Raw genomic sequence first — 21066 nt, 5'->3', positions numbered from 1 at the left:
CAGGACTATAGGATACAGCGAAAGCATAAAACTTAGTGGGGGTGAGAATTAGGGAAGGCTTAAAAAATTTATATATAAGCTGAATCTTGTAAGGTAAGCAGGAGTTAGCTAGAGAAGAAAGGCATTCCAGAGGATCCAGTATTGATTTTGGATAATTCATTTTCTCCTTCATATTTTTACTATGAACATTACTTTTAAAATTGGGGGAAAAGTTATAGAAAAAAACAGAAGTCTTAGCTAGAGAGGTCTACAGGATTAAGGGTTACAGGAGGGTAATTTTTTTTTTTCAGGTAATGAGAGATTTGACATGGTTAAGGAAGCCTACAGGTGGGAAGAGGGAATGAGGGTGATGCCATGAGAGAACATCTAGGGGAAACTGGCACAGAACTAGATGAGATCACAGAAAATAGCAGATGATAAAGAAGTGAAGATTAGAGAAGACTACTCAAGTTTGTTAGTGAACAGGAGAAGAAAGATTGAGGGAAATCATGTCTAGGACAGGAAGAGGAACACATGAGTAATGTCAGCATCACGGTCGGTGTAAGATGTTCCTCCTTTTTGTCCTTTTTCAACAAAGAATTAGACATCCATCCAAGAACAAAAGCATCTTTGTGGTTGCTATGGAATCCGGCACCATACACCAAGGAGCCCAGGAGGAGTCTTGCCCACCTGTCCACCTGGTAATAGGCAGGCAGACCCTGACATGGGCTGTGGAGACGTGTAGCAACAAACCTGCCCCAATCCGTCTCACTGCAGTTGGGAAAAAAAATCTGAAGAGTGTTGACGTGGACAGATACGCAGAGAAGATAGAGAAATCATAGAAATCCAGCCTTCTCTAGGGGAGATTCCAACATGCCACTGGAGAGAAAAGAAGTTTGGATGCAGTAGAGATGGTAAGAAGAACTTTCCCAGCACTGTACCTCCCTAAGGAAAGCCTGCATGGGGCTGATGTGTCTAGCAGTTGGTGACCTCTCCCACAGGAAGCAAAGACCCATATAAACAAGACCCAATCATATGCTGCCTACAAGAGACCCCTTTCAGCTTTAAAGACACACATAGACTCAAAGCAAAGAGATGGAAAAAAGATATTCCATGAAAGTGGAAATCAAAAGAAAGCAGAATAGCTATACTTATATCAGACAAAATAGACTTTAAGCCAAAAACAGTAACAAGAGACAAAGAAGGTAAATATATCATGATAAAAGGGTCAATGCATCAAGAAGATAAAATAGTTGTAAATATATATGCACCCAACATCATAGCACCTAAATATATTAGGCAAACAGTAAAAAATCTGAAGGGAAAAATAAAAGAAACAATGAAATAATAGTAGGGGCATTCAATACCTGACTTTCTGCAATTGATAGATCAACCAGACAGAAAATCAACCAGGTAACATTGGACTTGAACCATATATTAGACCAAATGGACCTAACAGACACATACAGACATTCTATCCAACAGAAGCAGAATACACATTCTTCTCAAGTGCACATGGAACATTCTCCAGGATAAATCATATGATAGGACTCAAAACAAGTCTCAGCAAATTTAAGAAGTTTGAAATCATATCAAGTATCTTTTCCAACCACAATGGTATTAACTAGAAATCAACAAGAAGAAAGCTGGAAAATCTACAATTATGTGGAAATTAAATAATGCACTCCAGAACAACCAGTGGGTCAAAGAAGAAATCAAAAGAAAATTATAAAATATCTTGAAACAAATGAAAATGGAAACAAAACATAGTAAAACTTATGGGATGCTGCAAAAGCAGTTCTGAAAGGAAAGTTTATACAAATAAATGCATATATTAGGAAAACAGAAAGATCTCAAATAAACAACCTAACTTCATAACTCAAGGAAGTAGAAAAAAACAACACAATGAAGCCCAAAGTTAGCAGAAGGAAGGAAATAACAAAGATCAGAGCAAAAATAAGTGAAACAGAGACGAGAAGAACAACAGGAAAAAAAATTAATGAAACTGAGTTGTTTTTTTGAAAAGGTAAACAAAATTGACAAGCATTTAGTGAGACTAAGAAAAAAGATAAAAGACTCAAATAAATAAAATAAAAAATGAAAGAGGGGCTGGCCCCGTGGCTGAGTGGTTGAGTTCGCGCACTCCGCTGCAGGCGGCCCAGTGTTTCATTGGTTCGAATCCTGGGCACAGACATGGCACTGCTCGTCAGACCACGCCGAGGCAGCGTCCCACATGCCACAACTAGAAGAACCCACAACGAAGAATACACAACTATGTACCGGGGGGCGTTGGGGAGAAAAAGGAAAAAATAAAATCTTTAAAAAAAAAAAAATGAAAGAAGAAATATTAAAACTGATACTGCAGGAATACAAAGGGTCGTAAGAGACTACCATAAACAATTATATGCCAACAAATTGGATAATCTATAAGAAATAAATAAATTCCTAGAAACATACAACCTACCTAGACAGAAAATCTGAGTAAACCAATCATGAATAAGGAAATTGAATCAGTAATCAAAAACTTCCTAACAGAAAACCCAAGGATCAGGTGGTTTCACTGGTGAATTCTACCAAATATTTCACCAAAACTATAGTTTTGGTAAAATGGTGCTGGGAAAACTGGATAATCATGAGCAGAAAAATAAAATTGGACCCCTATCTTATATCACTTGCATAAATTAACCTGAAATGGATTAAAGACTTAAACATGAGACCTGATACCATAAAACTCCTAGAAGAAAACATAGGAAAGAAGCTCCTTGACATTGGGCTTGGCAATGATTTTTTAGATATAACACCAAACACAAGCAACAAAAGCAAAAATCAACAAGTAGGACTACATCTAATGAAAAAGCTTCTGCACAGCAAAAGAAGCAATAAAAAAATGAAAAGGCAACCTATGGAATGGGAAAAAATATTTGTAAAACTTATATGGGATAAGGGTTTAATATCCAAAACATACAAACAACTCATATAACTTAACATAAAAACAAACAATCCAATTTGAAAAAGGGCAGAGGAACTGAACACACATTTTTCCAAAGAAGATATCCAAATGGCCAACAGGTACATGAAAAGACGCTCAACATCACTAATAATCAGGGAAATGCAAATCAAAACCACAACGAAATATTACCTCACAACTGTTAGAACGGCAATTTTCAAAAAGACAAGTGTTGGTGAGGATGTGGAAAAAAGGAAACTCTTATGCACTGTGGGTGAGAATGCAATTTGGTGCAGCAACTATGGAAAACAGTATGGGGTTCCCCCAAAATTAAAAATGCAACTATCCTATGCCCTAGCAGTTCTGTTCCTACGTGTATATCCAAAGGAAATGGAAACAGGATAGTGAAGAGATATATGCGCATCCATGTTCATTGCAGTATATTCACAATAGCCAAAATATGTAAACGACCTAAAAGTGTTTGTCAGCAAATGAATGAATAAAGAAAATGTGGTATATTTATACAATGGAATATTATTCAGCCATGAGAAAGCAGGAAATCATGCCATTTGTGAAAACATGGATGGACCTTGAAGGCATTATGCTAAATGAGGTAAGTCAGACAAAGACAAATACTGTGTGATACTGCCTCTATCTGGAATCTTAAAAAGCCAAACTCTTAAAAACAGACGGTAGAATTGGTGGTCACAGGGGCTGAGGGATTTGGGAAGATTTTGTTCAGGGCACAAACTTGCAACCAGTAAAGAAATAAGTCATGGGGAACTACGGTGCAGCATAGTGAGAATAGACAACTAGATTATAAACTTCAAAGTGGGTAAGAGGCTAGGTCTTAATTCCCACCACAAAGAAGAATGATAATTCTGTGATGTGATGGAGGGGTTGGCTAACACTATGCTGGTAATTCTACTGCAATATATAAATGTGTAAATCAACATGTTGGACACCTTAAATTTACACTATGTTATATGCCAATTATGTCTTAATAAAAATAAGTTAAAAAAAAGAAAAGGAACATATTTATAATCTAATAAGAAGCGCCACCTGAAAGAGATCAAAGTTGCACATCTTCTGCAATATTGGAATTAAAGAAAAATATTTTTTTCTGTAGCTGTTTTTGTGGTTCAAAATAACTACTAAATAACAAGATAATAATAAAACTCAACAATAAAAAAACCAAACAACCCATTTCAAGAATAGGCAAAGGACTTGAACAGACATATCTCCAATGAAGAGATAGAAATTGCCAACAAGCAATTGAAAAGATGCTCAACATCACTAATTATTAGGGAAATGCTATGGGGAAACTATGAAATACCATCTCACACCCATTGGATTGGCTACTATTAAAAAAAAAAAAACCAGAAAACAACAAGTGTTGGTGAGGATGTGGAGAATTTGGAACCCTTGTGCACTGTTGGTGGGATTGTAAAATAGTGCAGCTGCCGAGGAAAACAGTATGGAGGTTCCTCAAAAAATTAAAAATAGAATTTTCAGATGACCCAGCAATTCCCCTTCTGGGTGTATACCCCAAAGAATTGAAAGCAGTGTTTCAAAGAGATATTTGTACCCACATGATTATAACAGCATTACTCACAATAGCTAAAACATGTAAGCAACCCAAGTGTCCATCCACAGATGTTTGTGGTTTTAAGCCACTCCGTCTATGGTATTTTGTTATAGAAGCCCAAACGGACCAAGACACCAACCTAGTTTGCTGTCAGTCGGCATGGGAGGCCCAGAGGTTTAGCTTTCCCACGGGAGCCTGGGAACTCGGGTCGTGGTAGATAGTAGGCAGCAGGTGATGCTGAGATGCTGTGTGGGCTCCTCATCCTCACAGCCAGCCGTCACGTGTTGCATGGCATCAGTCGTGTAAGACAGGGAGCAATGTCACAAGAACAGATGCTGGGCTCCAGTAGCTCAAACTTCAACTTTGAAGGCCAGGTGGATATCCAGAGACCAGGCAGCAAGGAGTTTCACTTAGAGACCAGAGACAGAGAGCAAAGATCACTGCATGGCTCCAAAGACCCCTTCACCTTGGTCCACCTTGATCCAGCGGCAGAAGACACACTTCTCTCCAACTCGGAACATTCTTCACTGGGGTTGTGGGGGAGTGCAGGAGAGGAGACGTTAGCTCAAAGACCCAGTGGCCTTATCCAAGAGAGATTGCATAGGACCTAAAGCGACTGTTTCAAAACTCCATTTAGATGAAGCTTTCCTTCCAACTAGGAGTGTTCAGTGAGTGGGTCTCAGGAAGTAGGCCAGATTAGGTTTAGACGAAACAAATAAATTATATTTTCTCTGCTTAAAAAAAAAAAGTGGCAATCTGCTCCTTTCTAGCTCATTTTAAAGAGGATCATAAAGTTAAGAAAGATTAAGTTATAATTCTTATAACCTTTTAGTAATTCCAGAAACGGAGTACCTGCTAATGGGGGAATGAAGACAGAAGTGACTGATTTGTTCTTACATTTTTGAATGTTTGCCTCCAGTATAAATCTTTGTGATTCGTGTTCAGTTTCTTCCTGCTGTTGATATTTAGGTCAAAGAGTGGATACTCTTAGAAATAAACCAGTTCCAAACATTTTAATTTGGATATTACATGAGTTTGCAGGAAGTTGTTCTGAGGTACAAAGAAAGGTCTAAGGCACTGCTAAAGAAGCCGACGAAGGGCTTCCCAACCAGGTGCATTACAGGAGAGTGGCTGCTGCACCTCCCACTGATCCCACTGGTGTGTGGGGGCGCCTCACCCTGGGACTGTGGGGGTTCCTCACCTTGGGCAGTGGAAGGGTCTCCTCACCCTGGGTCTGTCAGGGGTTCGCACCCTTGGTCTGTGCAGCTTCTCACCCTGAGTTTGCTGGCAGAGAGCTGCATCTCTGTTGCTGTTGGTCCTCATCCTTGTCTGCTCTGAGCCTGGGCCTTGACAGGGAAAACTGAGAAGAAGAGCTCGGAAGGAAGAATGAGGGAAGGAACAGGAAGGTGGGAGACTTGAAGCGCACGTGGCAGAAACATTCTTGTTTGAGCTTTCAGAAACACTGCATTTCATTGAAGAAGGTGGATGTGCAGGGGAATCTCACCTCCTCTGAGCTTACTGAGCCCATTGGAAGAGCAGTTTAAGTGAAAGGTGCCATCTGGGCTTCCAGGCAGCGTTTGGGTCCCTCATCTGCTGGAAGCTCTTTTCCCCCCGAGTCTCTCTTTGCACTGTTTAACCTCGTCTCTAAACAATAGAAACTAAAGTAGGTCGGCCCAAAGCCCTTAGTGCAGCTGTGGGAAGGCAGATGTCTCCCAGGCCCCACCTGTGTAAACCTACTTTTTTTAGCATCCAGCTCAGGTTTCATATTGAACTTTTCTTTGCACATCAGTACTTTCCCTCTGATGATGCAGCAGCTGTGACAGGTTTCCTTTGTTTGCAGTAATGCTGTCCTATCTTGACGCGTGTATGCTCTTGTTTGGTCTCCCAGAAAGCTACCAGTTCTTCCAGGTAAGGTGCCATGTCCCTGAGGCCTTAGACTTTGAGACACACAAGAGTGGAACTAGGAGGGAACTTAAGACCCATTTCGCTGACGTAATCTACACTTAATCATCCTCCTCTCCCTCACGGGAATTCTATTTGAGAGTGTACTACGAGAGACGAGATTTTTTTTAAGTAAATAAGTTTACGCAGAGTCAGAATTCGAGGCAGCATCTTTTCTGGTCTTGTAACATTAAGCAGTGGAAGAGGCCTAAGGAAAGTGCCTGCTTAGTGACAAAATCACTTATCAGAATGACCATCTCCAGGCCCTCACTCATCTAGGACTGCAGGAAATCTCCGTTCGATGGAAAAAACTCAACTGAGAAGGAGAAATAATGTGGGCTAAAAATATCATGTACTCGAACATGACTCAAACTCCAAAAGCTATACATGGTGGATAAATTCAACTATATAAAGATAAAAAATTTTAGCATGGCAAAAAACCAAATTAAAAAAAGAGTGACAGAAAGTGGGGGAAAAAAATTTCAACTCATCGCAGACAAATGGCTGATCTCCCTGATTAACAGAGCTCACAGTAGTGAAGAAGTCTTTAAAAGGACAATGTTATAATCATGACTCCCAGACAGATAGATAGAAAACAAACATGTATCAAAGGTTTTACTTAACTCATTAACAGGGAAACAGGTCAGACATCAGAACTGGTTTGAAGGAGTCCGAGAACACCACATATACAGAAAACAAGGAATTCTGAAATGAATTTACAAATAGACATGAAACAGGTCTATTCACAACACACTAATCAGTTGTGCTCATGGGACATAATTTGCATTTCCATGGGCAAGAATAATTAGTGTTATTATCAGTTTTCTGCAAGTTACAAATTATAGCTCAAAGGCAATAAAAGGCAGAGACAACCTCGTTAGGTGAGCTAAACAAGACATCCAATAATCTTCTCTTGCTCATTTAAAAATCTTTCACTGACCAGCCTGTGGTGTAGCGGTTAAGTTCACGTGCTCTGCTTTAGCAGCCCAGGGTTTGCAGATTCGGATACCGGGTATGGATCCAGCACCACTTGTCAAGCCATGTTGTGGGGGCATCCCACATAAAATAGAGGAAGATTGGCACAGATGTTAGCACAGGGCCAATCTTCCTCACAAAAATAAATAAAATAAAATAAAAAAAAAATCTTTCATAATATTTCCTGACAAGTTCAACAACCCAGTACTTCAAGGGATGTGAACAAACAGTTCACAGAAAGAGAAATACAAATGGCTTCTTAAAATATTTCTTTAAATACTCAGCCTTACCCATAACAAGAGAAATGTAAATTAAAATCATTACTTTCTGTTGGTGACGTGTTGCTTGTGAAAGTGAAGCCACTGTGGGATTCTCTGGCAACGTCTGCAAAATTGCAGGTGCATTTACCAGTGACTCACCAATCCACTTCCAGAACTCTGTCCATCAGATATTCTTGCCCACATATGACATGAACTATTTTTGTCATAACAGAAGTTGATTGTTTACAATAACAAAAGACTGGAAAAAGGCTGAGTCTTCCTTGATGGGAATGGAACTGTGTACACCAAGAAGATGGAAGATTGTGTCGCTTGTAGAAAAAGCAAATCTCTAAGATAAAATTTAAAGAAAACAAGATGCAGAGTAGAGTATATAGGACACTGCATTTTGGGTTAAAATGAAGGGATGGTAAGAATTTATATTCATAATTGGCTGGTATTCACATAAAGATACAGCAGAAACTAGTAAAAATGGCTGTCTGTCGTGGGCCATGGGGGCCGGCACGGTGCTGGGGTGTGACTGGCAGTGAGCACCTCTTCGTCAGCTTCCATATTTGGAATGTGTGATTGGATTACCTACTCAAAACATCACATTTTTTCAAAAATGATGATTTGGGTTTTCCTAATAGCCTAGGCAGTAAATGGTGAGATGCTGATGGCAAGTAACAGTGATATTTTTCTCTTCTTTGCCCCTTCATTGCATCATTCCTAATAGGAGAGGTCTTAACACCTTCACACAGTTGCTGCCAGTCCACTGCTGGCTTTCCAGCTTTATTTCCATAACCAGATTGTTGCCCTTGGCAGTTGTGTCTCCTGGAACCCCATCCTCATCCCCAGTTAAGTGCTGTAAACATAGTAGGAACTCCTTAAATGCCATTAGACTGACTTACTGTACTTATTCTCTAAACATCAAGTAGCCACTGAAGCCCACAGTAGAGTTGAATTGAGGATTTATACCATAGAGATATTTGGAAGAAAGACAGGCTGGAAAAACAGAGAGGAGGTGGCAGGGGAGAAGGATCTTTCTGTAGAAAACTATCCCCCATAGGTCATGCTTTTTCATGATTAAACGAAATATTTAACATGTTAACACTTGAATGTTTAACTTGAACTTTAAACAGACTAAATTGATCCTTTAATTATTCACATCACAGAAAATCACGGGGTATCTTTAAATAGCTTCTTCTCAAGTATTTCTCCACATACCCTTAATCATCTGATAGAATTAGAAACTAATACCAAATATGTTTGCTTCTGCTGATAGATTATCAATCAGGCACTAAGACAGAGCAATTCTGAACTTTGCTGTTTAAAAAGAATCCTGACATTTTGGGGATTTCATTATTGCTTTCAGGAGGTTAGCACACTGGATTATACTGTCAGTCCAGGACACCCAGCACCCTCACCCCTCAATTAAGAGAGAGAGGACTGTGTGCTGGTCTAGTCACCTTTACTTGCCAAGACCCACCAACCCTACAGGGTGACCACACGTACGCCCTTCAGTATAAGCAGAATTATGCCCCAAACAACCCAAAGCATATCTGTGGTTCTATATGAATTTCCTGGGAGAAACAAAAACTTCCCTTTATCTCTGTGCAGTCCCGGCTCCCCAGGGTGCTCTCATGTCTGGAGGCAGGTTAGTTATAAAGAGCACTCGTGGCTTGATGGCAGGGAAACAGGCTAAGTGAGCCATGGATAGAAGAGATCACTATTTCCTCTGTGTGGCAGAACCAAGACTACACCTGAGTCTTTGACTGAAGGAGCGGAGCCACGAGGCCAGCTCACCCTCACAGTCCCTGCTGGATCCGAAACCCAGAGGAGCAGTGGGGCATCTTCACCAGTTTATCCCAGCAACTACCCATGGTTGGTGCTCAAATATTTGCTGGTTGAATGAGTGAATGAGACAGAGGTTGTAAGATTGACTCTTTTAAAGTGGAAACCATCAGACTCAGAAACTAATTCCTTTTGAAAGAAAAAACAGAATCTAAAGTTAATTCCCAAAAGTTTGCCTTACTATTTGTATGTTTTAGAACAGGAGTTAGCAAACTACGAACCCAGGGCCAAATCTGGCTGCTATTTTTTGTAGGGCCCATAGGTTTAAAATAGCATTCATACTTCTAAATAGTTGAAAACATCAATAGGACAATATTTCATGATGGGTAATTATGTAAACTTCAAACTTCTGTGTCCATAAAGTCCTATTGGATGAGAGCCCTGCCCTCTGTCTGAGCTCTGTGTCTGTGTCACAACATCAGAACCGAGTGGTTGAGACAGAAGCTACTTGGTCCCCAAAGCCTAGCAGAAATGTTGCAGCCCTTGCCTTAGAAGGTTGGCAGTGATCTGCTTAAACCCTTGCTGGGGCTGTCATCAAGATGCAGCGTCATTAGTGTGTCCTGTTATCTTTCCAAGAGTGACTGCCCACTAACGCCTAATGGTTTAATCTTAACCAAGAAAACCCCTAAAACCCATCAACACCAGCCAAACCCATCTTCACAGCCCCCATTTCCATCTCCAGAAACCTCGGGGCTGGAGGCACGTCCACTTGTTTTCAATCTACAAACCCCCAGAGTGATTGTCCAGGTTACACTGACCTGGTTCAGCCCTTGAAAGCCTGAGATGCACCCTCAGCAGCTGGAAAGCCACTCTTGATGAGGAGCACATTTGTCATTTAGGATTCATGGCTGGTTTTGCACTAGTCAGAGGCTACACAACCCAGGTACTTGGGGTTCTCAGTCTTGGAATGTTTCACAGCAACTACCCCACAGGGGAAACCTGAGTCCTCAGTGGAAAGCTTGTCTGATAATGGTCAGGGCAGGTTTAATCTGCCATGTGCAGTGGGTCTGAGGAGCAGAATGTGGTGGAAAGGCCGTCCTTTACACTGGGTCGTGGAAGCAGAGCCATGCTCAGTGACTCACCAGGTGTCACTCAACAAGATGAGGGGTGTATCCAGCCCTTTGTAAAAATGTCCTAAGGGAAAGAGGGGAGTGGGGGCAGCTCCTGCTCCACTTTGCTCAGCACCACACTGCTCCTCTTCAGGCTCCAGCTGCACAGCTACCCCTGGGCAGTGGAGCGCAGCCCAGGGCAATTACCTGGGGGTCTGCTGAAGTGCGGGTTCTGGTGACGTCCTCCTGAGCTTTAGCTAGACTAGAGGTGCCAGGATGCATCTGTCTAGGTTGTTATCCACCCTCTGTGGCTCATAACATTCCCTTCACGTTGTAGCAAAAATTGAGACCATTTCCCCTCCACTCCGTCCTGTCCCAACATTCATTTGGCTGGGCTGCATGGGCTCCAATCACTTTGATGTCCGCTCAGTCCTAGCTCCTTTCTGTATCCTTCTGTATTCTCATTCTTCCTTCCCACTTTCAATTTATACTTCTTTACCATTTCATGGATCTTTCTAATGTGTATTATCTTGCAAATGAATTGTCTCTTCACTAACCACGTAATTTATTTCTAATTCCTTTCCCTCTTCCCCTTGTTACCGTTTATCCTCTTTCTGGTGTTTTAGCCGTTTGTCAAATGTCGGGGATATTTGGGCCCCAGTGAAGGATTCCTATAATTAATAACCTCTGGCAAGAAGGCCTGAGTGACTGTCAGGATTCACTAGCACTTTCTGTATTATGAAAACAAGCAAGTTCATCATGTTTCCAGGAGCTCCTATTACCCACCCGTTCTATTGCCCATCTCCCGGGAGGGCTTCCAGTCCTGTGGTCACTGTGGCCCATGAGGCCACTTACCAGTGAGGATTCTTTCACATAGCAGGTTCAATGAATGTCTGCTCTGTGCACGGCACAAGGGTAGGCACTGAGAAAACACACCCTGTTCTCCCACAGGGAAGCTGGGTAGGTGAAGAGATACTTAACACATGTCAACACAACGTCAGGAAGCAAAGCAACACGAGGACAAGAGCTGGCGCCACCCATCTTCTCCCTCTATGCTCCAGCAAGGCCAGGCACTAAGGTGCACACACCACTAGGCTTGGGTTCTTTCTTCCCACTTTTGATTTCTACTGCTTTGCTTTCACTGGTCAGTCTTTGCCTCTTGAAGCACTGACAGCAGCTCCATCTGGGGTCTCTCACACATGGAGAAGTGTCTAGAATGTGGTGTCTTGCACACTCTCCTCACACAGGGTGGGAAGTAGAAGAAAATGTATTTTTCTGCCCAAACGTGCTGTGTAACCCAGATTCCTAAAGTACTTCTTTGCCTCCTGTCTTCTCCTTCCTTCCCCCCCGGCAGAGCGAAGCCCTGATAAAAAACGAGACTGGAACCTTAGCGGAGTAAGGCTGGCCAGCCAGGCTGCAGAAGGCATTTGCTGGAAGTCTTGAGAGTTGGTCTCTGAGGCAGTGATGGAAGCCCGCTTTGTCCCTTCTTTTTATTTTCACTTGAATGCCAGTTCTGACGGGGGCTGAATGGGCCAAAGCACGACAGAATTCATACAAACTCTCTCTACCCATGAAAGTCTGAGTTCAGCTTGGTGACGGTGACATGGAGAAGGACAAAGACGGAGGTGTGTGTCAGGGGAGGGCAGGAGCTGAAACATCACTGTGACGTGGGAGAAATCCACACAAGACTTCCACACAAGCCAGAGGGAGCTGATATTGTCAACCATCTCGAGATGTCACCACCATACAACAGCAGCCCACAGTAGCAGAGGGGCGGATCCAAATTTCTTCCTAAGATATCAGATTGATCTTGGTCTTGCCCAGTTACTTTATTCAGAATTAACCTTAAAGACTGAAGAACAGTAAGAAGTAGCACTGAGAGTCCCCACTTGACTTGAGCCAGACTGCCTGTGACAGGAAGATAGTGATGGCACCACTGCAGTTCTCACTCTGGAAGGATGGCCACAGGGGGTCCTGCACGCCTCTCTGGAATATGGTAGAAAATAAAAGGTGTAGGATGTCAGGAGGGATCAGGGGTTGTGAATTCTACTGAGAAAAGCAGTGAGTGCAAGCTGCAAGTCACAGAAGACGTGTGTGTGAAAGGAAACGAACTTCTCTCCACAGAAGGAGCCTCAGCGCTTCTCAGGCCATCCTGTCTCTGCGCTGAGACATTAAGGAGGAAAATAAGACAGAAATGATAATCGACCAGCCAACCAAACTACTGTTGCCCCAAGAACTCAGCATTGTGCTAGAGGATGCAGAACATGGCACCACAGAAGAAAAGTCTGTATTCACACACAGGTACATAGGCACACACAGGTCCACACAAGCAGGTATGCAGGCACGCACAGGTACACAGGCACATGCAGGTACACATGCATACATGGGTATGCACACACAGGTACACACACATACACAGGTACGCACACAGGTATGCAGGCACACACAGGTAGACAGGCATATGCAGGTACACATGCATATACAGGTATGCACACACAGGTACACACACATACACAGGTATGCACACAGGTATGCAGGCACACACAGGTGCACATGCATACACAGATACACTCAGGTATGCAGGCACACATAGGTACACAGGCATATGCAGGTACACAGGCATACACAGGTACACACACACAGGCACACACAAGTGCACACACAGGTGCACACGCATACATAGATACGCACACTCAGGTACTCAGGCATGCACAAGTACGCATGCACTCACAGGTACACATGCACAGGTACACACACATACAGGTACGCAGGCACACACACTGTCCAAAGCAGGGCTGTGCAGAGGCAGCTCTCTTGGTGCTCTTGTTTCACTTGACCCATCACTGTTAGGCCACCATCTGAAAAACTGGGGCCTTCCTTCAATCTTCTGTGTGATTTGACACAGCCAGGCTGGTCTTACAACAACATCCACTTTCATACACTCAAAGCAGCATCCCCCAATTAGCGTGGGGTTGTCTTGGACAAAAGTTGTGGGGGGGGACAAGTGGAGTCTAAAACAAAGGCATGTAGGTTAACACTGGCGATCTGTGTGCAGATTTGCATTCTACTGATTTTCATCTGTATAAAATTTATATTTTTATAACCATTAGGCCGAAGGTCACTTAACCTGCTACTGCTTTCCAAAACACAAAGCCATCAGAATTCTCAGATCTTGGGCAAAGGGTAGAGCTCTTTGGTTGTCAAACAATCAAAGGTGATTAGGATTGGAATAGTCGGCTGGACCTGCTTCCTGACATGCAAGGGTCCCTGCCACACAGCTGACAGTAAATGTCTGCACACAGGATTCATGCTTACCATTTGTCCCAAAAAGTTTCCAATAATCTGTACACTTGCAGCAAAATGTGAACAAATATATTTAGATATATTTAAAAGAATTTAAAAAAACATTTCACAAAACATTTGTTGCCATAGGAATTATTTTAGCAATAAATGCCCACATCAAAATTTAAACAGCGTTCAAAGTATGATTCTCTGTACTAAGTAATGCAACAAATTATGTAAACAGAGTCAGATACATTCCCTGTAGAAGTCACTTCCTTCCTGGGACTGAAGCTGTCCCAGACAGTTTTCCAGGGGACCAATTAAGAAACTGCTATTTCAGAGCAACAAAAATAAAAGCTTTTATTTGTTCATTTGAATATAAAACAGGCGTTATCACAGATGTACAAAGCTTACTGGTGGTTTACATACGAGAAGGTTGCCATCCTTTGCACATAAAAATTTCCTTTGAAACAGTGACTGGTTGAGCACATTCCTCTAACCAGCCACCACACTCTATGAAATAACGCTGCTAACATTCAACTGATAAAAGGGCCCGTTTCCCTTGGGTAAAGTGTCAAGCAGGATTAAATATAGATAATAGACAAGCACCATGAGGAGGCCGCCCTGTCGGGTCAGGGCTGTGTTTCGATGTGCACTGTGTACCCTCTTTTGTGCAAGTTGATGACACGGTTTTGTCTGACTTCAGAAGCACAAGGTCACAAGACAAACACCTGTTACATTCTCAGGAACGACTTATCTACAGCACGATTTCTAATACAGAATGATCCTTCTTTATTGCTGACATGGGAGGTTCTTAAGTGTCTCCTTTCCTTTTTCTTGCACAACAGAATTTCAATCCCAGCCCCCAACCTTTGGACCTCCACTCTAACACCAGAGACGACAGGCTGTCATTAACCGCGTCCACAACCGCACGCCTGGCACGTGAAGCTGATGTGGTGAAGGGGAAGGTTGTGTGTGAAGTGACACCTGATTTGTTTGCTTCCAACCTCAGCTGGACCTGACAAGTTATTCTGCAATTGTGTTTCCCAATCGGTACTTTATCTGAAACCTTAATTCTTCTTTCCTTAAACAAGGTGGGTGTGTATAAGAACACGTCTTTTTCCTGTGTGTGGTGGGTTTTCCCCTTAGGAAGCAGAAGACTGTAGGAATGTGTATCTGAAGCATGTCGAGAAATATTCATACACAGCAATGAAGTCAAACGATATTTTAAAAATCAAATGATTTGTGGAGATGGAAGGATGCACCCCACATGCAATTAAAAAAATATGCCACTTAAAATTTTTAAAAAACAATTAGCCTTGGATCTCAGAAGTCAAACAAAACTCTCTTTTAGCAAAGGGCTTACTGCTGGCACATATAGCAAAGGCAGGTAAGGACATCGCCCACGATATAATGAAAAGTGAATCTAAATTTTGCCCAGCAACAATCTTAGTCATGCATACCTAGCAACGAGAGCCACTGCAGGGTCATATTGGGGCAATTACAAAGTAAATCACGCTTGGAGAGCTGATATCTCTTCTTGGTTGGCACAGATGGGCCGATTCCATCAAGGAGTGTACAGATGCGCTCTGGAAATTCGAAGGTGTGTGAGGCAGCAGCGAGACTAAAATCAGAAACGTGTCAGCCCCAGGTGGCGAATGAAGGCAGCCATGAGGCTTCCTTGCTGCAGCCATGGCTCTGTTCAGAGTCCCGGGGCAGCTCACGCAGGCTCCCAGTGGGTTCTGTGCACCCCGGGCCAGGGAGCCCCAGAGAGCTGGCTGAGGTGACGATCTCCTATGTGAGTCCTTTCCCGTAAAGCGGTTCCGGACACTTTGTCCACTCCACACAGTGGCCATCTGAGGGGAATCAACACACCCTGGTGCAAATGACCACATATCATTCCTTTTCATACCAAGGACCGAAAAAAGGTGACACTAACAAAAAGGATGAAAAACATTGTGCAACGAATTCTTGCAGCTAAGAGAACAGTGCTCCTTGCCACCTGCCTTCCCTCACGCCTGCTTGGTGTCGTAAGCACGTGCTGGCACAAACTGCTCGTGTGGCCCCCACAGCAAAGGAAAAACAGCGCACAGTAGCCTCAGACTCCACCATCTTTAGATGGCAATAATTTCACTTGCTGCTCTCTGGTTCTAGAAGAAACGTTCAGCCTGGGCTACAGGCACTCTGCGATTGCTCGCAGCAGCAAAGCGGGTGAGAGTCTCTCTATCTACAGTTCCGTGGAGGGGACACCATGCAAGTGACAGGCTCTGCATTTTAAACTTTAAAATCTCCTTGGTTCATTAGTGAATTTATATTTCATATATATATATTTGTTGTGATACTATCCACGCAAGATAATACAACACTTTTTTATATTAGCAAACATTACAAGACTTTAATATTCTTGAATGTTTTTCTCTTTTATACTTCTAAAGAGATCAAAATAAATTAAACGTTTTGTACATAATTACATATGAAGTAGTTAACTTATTTTATCTTTTAGTTTAGTACAAAGATATCTGCAAGATAATTGCCGAAATACACCTTATTTATAATTTCTCCTCATTCTATGCTAACTTCAAAGGCCACATATCAGCCTTTGATTCTTCAGCACATTTCTGACAAAGAAAGCTGCTAAAATCTAATTGGAAGGTGCTATTTGGAAGGTTTTCTCGTACCTCAACAAACTTTCCTAAAAGGATGAGTTCTAGCAATGGCTTAAATTAGTAACAGGTCCATGTCATTAAGATTTCATGACACATTAAAACAGAGAAAACAATTCTTCGTCACACTACATAAATTGTTTAAAAGAACCCATCTGGAGGGCAGAATATTTTTTTAATTGCTATTTTGGCTTAACAAAATACCACATTTACGAAGAAAGCACTTATTATCCAATAATTAAAAAAAAAAGAAAAGAAAGTTTTTGAAATGGGCTTTTCCAACAAACTGCAGGCAATAATCCAAAATCCTTCTGAGCAAACTTCAGTGGTAAGTTCACATTTCGTCCCCACGCCAGTCGGGTGCTGTGGAGAAGCCTCCTCCTCGGCAGCGTGCAATAAAAGGCTCCATTCTGGCGAATGTCACCCTCGCTTCTGCACACTTCAGTGACGCTGAGAAAAATGTTCCATCTCTACAAAGTCCAACGGAGTGGAGACAAGACTACATGTTGTAGGCAACGTAGATGGGGTCCAGCTGGTCTGCCAGAAACCCGTCTCGCAGGTGCATGCGCTGCTTCTCGCCCCGGGAGTTGATGGGGATGACACCGATGTCCACCACCACCACCACTCCCACCACCAGGTAGTGCTCCTCCAGGACCACATTGGTCACCAGGGGGACCAGGTCCAGGGCTTCTTGCTCTGACCCATCAAGCTCCACCACAACCACCAACAAATTTGTCCAGGTGAATACAGCACTGGAAGAGAGAAAAGACTATCGTATATGGCAAAGTTTTAATTTAATGATCACATTTTGTTTTCAAGAGGTGCATTTTGTTCTTTTGGATCTACCTGAGCACTGCCAGTCTCCTCGCCTTGCTGGTCTCTCCGAGCCCACCTCCTTCCTCTCACTGGAGTTTCCCTCCCTCCTATTAGACTGTCTACTGCCTGCTCTCGCGGCAGCCGCTCCGTATGCTCCAGGATCTCTGTGGCGGCATCGCCCTCAGAGCAGCCCTGCCCTCTGCCCCTAGCTGGTATCAAGGGGTGAGGGGTTGGGTGTGCACCCAGAGCCGCTCCCTGGATCTGCACACTAAGTCCCAAGGGTGAAGTTGGTGTCCTGCCGTGGGGCTTGGGCCAGCATGCAGCTTGGTCAGTGGGAAGTCAGCACAGGTTGAGAGCAGCTGGTGTGTCTGGGCTGGTCCTGGCTTCCTCTGCCATCGCAAGGGTGGGACATTCTGGGAGGATGGAAACGTGGAGAACAGCTGCCAGCGCCAGGCCCAGCTGACCCACAGGCCCTAGTCACAGTGCAGTCAGATCACCCAGCGGTCAACTGCAGATGTGGGGGCATAAATAAATAGTTACTGTTTAAAATACTGAGTTTGGGGTGACCGTAATACAGCAAGAGCTACTGGTATGGGAGTAATTTCTCGAGAACGTGGAAGATTTATTTAGAAGTGTTTCATCTGGGATCTTTCAATGGGAGGGTCACCCAGAGTATTTAGTCTGCCCAACCTGTGGAAGCCTAATCCTGTGCTTTACACTTTAAGCCTCATTAACCTCATATAGCGGGGCTTTTAAAAAGTGGTTGTGTAACAACCTTAATATTCATTGCCCCTGGTGCCCATGCTCTGCTTGGCTGTGGAGGCCAGGAGGGTCCTAGGGGGACAGAGCCACACGGAGCCACATCCAGGCTCTAGGAGGAGCCCAGGGCTGGGGAGCCATGTGGAGGAGGCGCTAGGCCCCAGGGCCCTGCAGTGGGTTGCTGATATCTGCTTTCTCATGCCAGACACACAGAAGGTTCTGTCTCAGCTGTGAGGCAGGAAATATTTGGGAAAACTCATTATTGTTTTCTAAAAGTGTAAGAGTATGTCTATTAGGAAAAAAAATGCACATTTTGTTCAGTATGGGCAATATATACGTTGAAATGAAAGGGAAATACTGGAGAATGTGTTCAACAGCTCTCTCCTGGATTTTGCTTTGCGACAAGCACGTATACCTAGGGGAACAATCCTGCTGAGGGCTGTTCCCAAGATGTGCTGGTGCTGAATTTCCATAATATGACTCTTTGTGACACTAAGATATTGCTCTGCATGACCCAAATGAGCCCATACTGTGAGTCTGTGATATCATAGATTATACATGTATATACACCTCAGCCACTTTTGGTATAATTTTATGATGGCATTTGATGTTGATGACACAGTATCAGGAATCAGGTTGGATTTCCATATTTAATCAGGGCGGGCTTGCCAGGAAGCTATGGACTGGACACAGGTCCCTTTCCTCTCATCAGAGCTTTCCCAGGTGCCATACACAATTACCTCTTGCTGAAGAAATAAAAGGCAATACATCTTGGAGTATATGAGGAAGCCATTTGGTGTAAAACTAATTCGGCCTGACCTTGTTTTTCCAAAAAGGCCAGATGTGGCCTGTTGAGCATGCATTGTACGTCTGCTTTAAACATTTACAATGTTTCAAAGCCAAGAATCATGCCCCTAAAGATAGGGGTGTCTTTTCCCCATAGTGGAATTTCCTTAAAGATAAGCATCTCTTCCTGGAAACTAGGGATTAATTACTGACCTGCTGTGCTCACCTTGTGACCTGCTGTGCCAGCTAAGCATCTTGAGATAATTGCAAAAGGGACATTCCTGTCATTGTGATGTACGCTCTTTGTTCCAAGACAGTGTATGACCACTCTGTACACCCTGCTTCTTCGGTGCCCTTTCTTCCCCAACCCCCCATGCTATAGTCCTTAGACCTGGCTCATAACAAACTCACCCCAAATTTTGATTTTTAGATTGATTATGAATTATTTGTGTGGACACAGTCACATTACATGACATGGGGTCACATCCTTCTTTCTCAGTATGAAGTAACCAGAGGGGACTCAAGGGAGGGAAGGCAAGAAAGAGTAAAAAGGACAGCAGAGCAGTGTGTGCTGGGCAGTTTCTGATGGACTGAGGCCATCAGAACAAGACCACTGCTCTTCCTTCTTTCTGGTGCTGCCTATGGACAGAGCAGGGTGAGGAGAGAGGCCCAGGAGGCAAGGCCACCCCGCAGGTGATGACAGCGGTGCTTGGGACAGAAACTAGAGTCATGGCCTGCCACCCCACAAGGGGCTCAGGGAGCCCCTGCCACAGCCCTTCAATAACTACATAGAAAATACTTGAGGGAGGCAACACAAGCCAGTGAAATCATTTCCTCAGAAATACAAAAAGAGAAGGCTGTAACTGATGTTCGCAGCCCTTCAGACAGACAGCAAGGCAGGCACTGGGCTCGGGTTCCAGGTTGCTGTCTTTCTGGGATTCTGTCCCCTTGGTACACTGGAGTAGAGAGGCAACTGTGGCAACTTGAGGACTTTGTTTCAGGGCGAGTAGAGCCGTAAGCAGTCTGAACCACAGGAGCACATGTGGGTATGCACACTCTCCACTCCCTCTTATCTCTTCTATCCTGCCAAGTCCTCTGGGTCAGCGTTCAGTACGTGGCAACACACACCAGCCTGCATCAGCTAACAAGAGGCAAATGAAGGCACTGGCCTGGTGGCACAGCAGTTAAGTTCATGCACTCAGCTTTGACTGCCTGGGGTTCACCTACACACCGCTTATCAGGCCATGCTGTGGCAGGCATCCCACATATAAAAATGAGGAAGATGGGCACGGATGTTAGCTCAGGGCTGGTCTTCCTCAAAAAAAAAAAAAAACAGGCAATGAACAATCTGAGCCATCTACCCCACCAGGAAAAATTGCCATGAGAAATTTCAGAATGCTCCTCCCTTGGGGTTCCTGGCCTGAGCTTTGATGCCACATACCAGAACTGGGTGACCTAGGAAGTGGTCAGTGCTGCAGCCCCCAGGTCAGCTGGCTATTGCGGGTCACACTGAGCACAGCCAACCAAATGGTCAGGAGGGTAGACCCCAGGTCCCCAAGGCCCCTGGCCCCAGGGAGGGCACCTGGGATGGGAGACTTGTCACTTCTGGCTTTGGTTTAACTCGGGCAAGTCTGCCCCCTCCTCTCATCATCTCAGGTCTCCCCACACGGCCCATGGACTTCCATGGCTCCCGGGCTGTGGTCACAAGTGCTCTCTGTGCCTGTGTGTGTGCAGTCGGTTTCTTCCCTACACCATGCTTTTTTTTTTTTTTTTTTTTTTTTTTATTGAGTTATTGATAGGTTACAATCTTGTGAAATTTCAATTGTACATTAATGTTTGTCAGTCATGTTGTAGGTGCACCACTTCACCCTTTGTGCCCACCCCCCACCCCACCTTTCCCCTGGTATCCACTAAACTGTTCTTGGTCCATAGTTTTAAATTCCTCATATGAGTGGAGTCATACACAGATTATCCTTCTCTAGCTGGCTTATTTCACTTAACATAATTCTCTCAAGGTCCATCCATGTTATTGCAAATGGAATGATTTTGTTCTGTTTTGCAGCTGAGTAGTATTCCATTGTATATATGTACCACATCTTCTTTATCCATTCATCTGTTGATGGGCACTTAGGTTGCTCCCACATCTCGGCTATTGTAAACAGTGCTGCAA

The 21066-nt window shown here is 43.6% G+C and overlaps 1 protein-coding gene across 18 annotated transcripts in view; it reads right to left on the bottom strand.

The window, feature by feature from the left end:
• Positions 1–14206: 14206 nt before the first annotated feature.
• The window catches only part of DIP2C (disco interacting protein 2 homolog C), a 469662-nt gene continuing 462802 nt past the window's right edge, over positions 14207–21066 (bottom strand). For all 18 annotated transcript variants that reach the window (XM_023631967.2, XM_023631969.2, XM_023631970.2 and 15 more), the window contains one exon: positions 14207–17287. In XM_023631967.2, coding sequence (XP_023487735.1) covers positions 17035–17287 — 253 coding nt within the window. In that variant the 3' untranslated portion in view covers positions 14207–17034. The remainder of the gene's footprint in view (positions 17288–21066) is intronic.

The sequence above is a fragment of the Equus caballus genome, chromosome 29 (assembly GCF_041296265.1).
Source record: "Equus caballus isolate H_3958 breed thoroughbred chromosome 29, TB-T2T, whole genome shotgun sequence".
NCBI lineage: Eukaryota > Metazoa > Chordata > Mammalia > Perissodactyla > Equidae > Equus > Equus caballus.
This window is presented reverse-complemented; position numbering and strand designations above follow the sequence as displayed.